The sequence below is a fragment of the Cherax quadricarinatus genome, chromosome 79 (genome assembly GCF_038502225.1).
Source record: "Cherax quadricarinatus isolate ZL_2023a chromosome 79, ASM3850222v1, whole genome shotgun sequence".
In the NCBI taxonomy this organism is placed as follows: domain Eukaryota; kingdom Metazoa; phylum Arthropoda; class Malacostraca; order Decapoda; family Parastacidae; genus Cherax; species Cherax quadricarinatus.
Genome location: NC_091370.1, coordinates 7,250,463 through 7,255,054, shown reverse-complemented (window position 1 = coordinate 7,255,054; position 4,592 = coordinate 7,250,463). Strand labels below are relative to the sequence as shown.

General features: G+C 40.2%; 1 protein-coding gene across 1 annotated transcript; it reads right to left on the bottom strand.

Annotated features, from left to right (window-relative positions):
- Positions 1-1,164: 1,164 nt before the first annotated feature.
- On the bottom strand, positions 1,165-2,281 carry LOC128702638 (uncharacterized). The gene is made up of 2 exons (XM_053796974.2): positions 2,140-2,281; positions 1,165-2,030 (listed from the first exon to the last, which is right to left on the bottom strand). Exons 1-2 carry the CDS (start codon positions 2,194-2,196, stop codon positions 1,221-1,223), a joined length of 867 nt encoding a protein of 288 aa, XP_053652949.2. The 5' UTR covers positions 2,197-2,281; the 3' UTR covers positions 1,165-1,220.
- Positions 2,282-4,592: the final 2,311 nt, after the last annotated feature.

The following is a 4,592-nucleotide window of genomic DNA, read 5'->3' as shown; positions in this document are numbered from 1 at the left end:
GACAGAAGAAGCAGTAGAGAGGTTAAGATACTATCAGTCCAACAAGCTTTGAAGCAGTTTTGAGCTGGTCAGTCCATGTGTAGAATAGAGGATGAATGTGGGTGTATGACTGATCAGTTAATTATCAAGTGAAGTAATTAATTGAATCCAGTCCAAGAAACCTGCCATCCCATTCCCAGATAACTGGATTGCTTACTTCCGATTCCACACAGGGTAGTGCATGCCGGTATAGTTGTATCTCTGGTGAACTGAAGGCCAGTGGAAGGTCTTTCATACGTGGGCAGTGCTCAATAACATACATAAAAATTTACATTGAATAGCACCGTCAACAAGCACTTACAGTCGTGAAGTGTGGGGTCTGCAGGTTAACTTCAGTTATGAACACCACGAGATACGTCTTGAGTCAACGATCTACTCCCGGCTTAGCAGACGAGAGACAGCGCCGAGTTGTTACGTTATGTGTCAGTGAAGGGTGGTCTTATTCACGGTGTAATGTAATTAGCGAATGTTAGTGTGCTGCACTGTACTAGGCTAGAATAGGTTAAGTCGCCCTCTTTAACTAGGCTTGTTATAAAAACTCCAGCTCTAAGGGACATTCTGTTACTTGCCATCTTACCTTCCCATGATTTCATTGTCAGGTTTCATCATTAAAGTAGTCTCATAATTTATAGTTGGTAGAAGAATGTGATAATGTCAGATGTAGACATATATATATCATGATATGGCCTACCCACGATTGTCATGATACAATCCTCCCACGTCTGAATTTGGTGAGAAAATGGCATATTAATGCTTGATTTTTCCACAGTCCTCAGCCTGGAGATATTCTCACCTTCATAGCCTGGAACAATGCTATAGGCTGAGGTGACTAACCTCCTCAAACTACTTCATCAGGATTGATGGACTTATCAAATGTGACTTACTTGGTATTATATACCAATTCAAAAGTGGTATTACATACCATTTTTAAATTGGTCAGTGAACCTCTCTTCAGGAAGTCTATCCCATAGTTTTTATTCTTGTAATTATCCATTTCTACTGTATTTGTCCTGGTCTGAGACAGAGCCATGAAGACAATTTTATACAGAATTATAAAGAGATCACAGATTAAAATGAATGTTTCTTATGTGCATTGTTGGTATCTTAAAGGAACATTGAAATAAATTATTGTGAAAATGTGCTTTATTATGTGCTTTATACTGAGACAAAAAAATAAAAAATTATCGTCCATATCCACCGAAGCTACGACCAAATCCTCCAAAGCCACCACCTATTCCTCCGATCCCACCATAACGCCTGTATCCAGGCTCAGGATCTGCCTCAGCACTCCTCTTTCCATAGTGGTGAAGGCGGCCAACGCCTGTGAATCTTCCAAAGCCACCACTTAATCCACTAATCCCTCCATAATGCCTAAATCCAGGCTCAGGATCTGCCTCAGCATTCCTCTTTCCATAGTGGTGAACACGGCCAGCACCACTGAATCCTCCAAAGCCACCACCAATCCCTCCATAATGCCTAAATCCAGGGTCAGGATCTGCCTCAGCACTCCTTTTTCCATAGTGGTGAACACGGCCAGCACAACTGAATCCTACAAAGCCACCACCAATCCCACCATAATGCCTAAATCCAGGCTCAGGATCTGCCTCAGCACTCCTTTTTCCATAGTGGTGAACGCGGCTAACACCACCGATTCCTCCAAAGCTACCACCAATCCCACCATAATGCCTAAATCCAGGCACAGGATCTGCCTCAGCACTCCTCTTTCCATAGTGGTGAACGCGGCCAACGCCTGTGAATCTTCTAAAGCCCCCACCTAATCCGCCAATCCCACCATAACGCCTAAAGCCAGGCTCAGGATCTGCATCAGCCAGAGCCTCTGCCACAGCACTTCTCTTGCCACGGTAGCCACCAAGTCTTCTGTTGAATCCTCCACCATGACCTCCAAAGTTGCCCCGGAAACCTGGGTCAGCTTCCGGAAGAGGTTCAGCACTACCAGTGGCTGCAAGGATGACAAGGGCTGCTGCTGCTGCCTGTATGGGAAAATATTCTTTTTTAGTATAATTTACACATGTGACAATGCTTGAAAATAACAGAGTCACGAGGAGAAATAAAAATAAAAAAAACTAGTGTAAGACTTACCAAGACCTTCATGCTGGTCAGCTTCAGCGTGAACTGTACTGTGAGGAAAAATGACATTCCTTTATACCCCCCTGGAGCTGCGAGACGCTCGCCTTCAGGCTGCACTGGGCATGACGTATGAAGGTCTTATGAAGAAATCCTTCTCGACAGCATTAGGACGATATGCATGACTTTTCTGAAAGATTTTAAGCCGATCGACTGTACGAAGTCCATTAAGTCTGTATATCCAGTAAACACAACCAATTAGAAATACTTTAATCTGTAAGAAATGTTTTAAAATAAGATTTCCTTGTACACTCATAGAAAACTGTCTGCGAACTGTATATATCCATTTCCGAATATGACTCCAGTTTATTGGAAATAAATTATATTTTTGAATAAAACATAATGGAAGGAAAATTTTATACAAGTTTTATGCCTTCTTAGCTATATAAATTTTGCAGTGTAATACAAATGTGTACTTTTAATACATACTTCCAATGTGATCTGCTTCTCAGCATAAAATTAACTTGGTACATAATTTTTTATTGCATAGGTATAACCAGCTTATATCTCGCAATCCGTGTAACAGAGGTTCTGATTTTTTTGGTCATATTTTTTTGTTCCTGAACAACGTGCATGTATGACCAGTTGTTTATTCTTGTGTGTATGAATTTACGAGCTTATGAACAAGTATCACAACTGTCAGTAGATTTTGGCTTCTGTCTGATTATTTTCTGTGGACTCTCTTTGCCATCTTCCTCTTTTTTGTTGATAATTAAAATGCAAGTAGTAGTTAGAAGCTTAATTTAAGACAACGTTTCGACTGCCCAGTAGGCTTTTTCAAGACTGATAGAATGTGCTGTTGAAAATGGTATAAATACCGACATGCTGAAGATTCAGACACGTGTGCAACAGTTGGGTATTTTTACTGATGAAACTCTACGCCTACATAGTAGGCTTCTTCAGTCAAATACAAAGGGACCAATAGAAATGAAATAATACTGTCAGACGCTGCAGCACAACTGTATCTTGGTACAGAGGTCATCTTCCATTCTTCATCGCTTATCTACTAGTTATGAGTGAGGAAAATTGGATTCCAGATGGACCTGCCTTCTTACTTCCACTAGTGGATCCCGTCCCTTACAACGTCGTCGAGATCTCCCTCCTGCTTCATCTTCATACCGTTCCAGACCATGGAGCTAAACTCTTCTCCAGGCTGAGGGACTGACCATCTCAAGGCTGATGGACTGGTTGCATCATCTTCATTTCATTTCTTCTGGTCCTTTTATATTTGACTGAGGAAGCCCACTGTGTAGGCGAAACGTTTCATTAATAAAGATGACCAACTGTTGCACGTGTGTCTTAATCTTCAACTGATAGAATGTGCCTGGTTGTAGTACAACATATAGCAATTAGGTGATAGAATTAGGTGATAATATAAAAGTACAGTGAATATAGAGGAGCAGTACAGTCGGTCGAGGAAACTCTCGACTGGTCAATAGCAATACACTGGTTCAACAAAAGATGCCGTCGTGAACCATGCACTACTAAGCGCACTAATACCACTGCTGTTACCACTAACACCCAATGCCACGGCACTTCTCTATATGTTGTTACATATCAATTTTAACTAAGGTGGACATGTAGGCCGTCTGCGGTTCCCCTCTATTCAGTATTTGCTTGACTAGTGTATACATACCTGACTGTTGGTATATATTAACAACAGGTACATTCTATCAGGCTTAGCATGCTGTGCAGGCTAAGCGTCGTCTTAAATAATGTTTCCAAATACTGCTTGAGTGTCTATGAACCACAAAAAAATAAAAGAAATGGCAAAGAGAGTGCGCAAAAAAATCAAAACAAACAGAAACCAGAAACTACTTACATTTAAGACGCATGTTCATAAGTTCGTAAATTCACTTACAAGAATAAACAGCTGTCTTATATTCTCATTGTTAAAGAACAAGACAATATATAAAAATAGAACTGTTATATTGATTTTGGAGTCTGAGCTGGTCATGGTTATTTAGTAAGAAATTAAGTGCCAAGCAGACTTTATGCTGAGAAGCAGCAGAACGTATTTTAAATATGCATTAAAAGGACATGTATATATGACACTGCAAATTTATATAGCTTATATAGCATACAACTAGTATAAAAATTTTCTTCCGTTATGTTTTACCTAAAAAATATTAAGAAGAACTGGCGTCATGTTTGGAAATGGATATATACAGTACACTGATTGCTTCCTGTCTAATTAATTGATTACAGATGAAATCCAGACTTAATGGTCCTTGTACAGGCTTAAAATCTTCCAAATCAACCATGTATTTCGTCCTAATATTGTTGAGAAAAATTTCTTCGTAAGACCTTGAATATGTCATGTCCAGAGCTGCCTGGAGGTGAATGTCACGCAGCTCTAGGGGGTATAAAAGGAGCGTCAATTTTTCACACCACACAGTTCACGCTGA

What these genes read in the sequence shown, in the direction of transcription:
- LOC128702638 (XM_053796974.2), bottom strand. Translation starts at nt 2,196, where the DNA reads ATGTCATTTTTCCTCACAGTACAGTTCACGCTGAAGCTGACCAGCATG. An exon ending in TGACCAGCATGAAGGTCTTG is followed by an intron (nt 2,031 to 2,139) that starts GTAAGTCTTACA and finishes TTTCCCATACAG; the next exon opens with GCAGCAGCAGCAGCCCTTGT.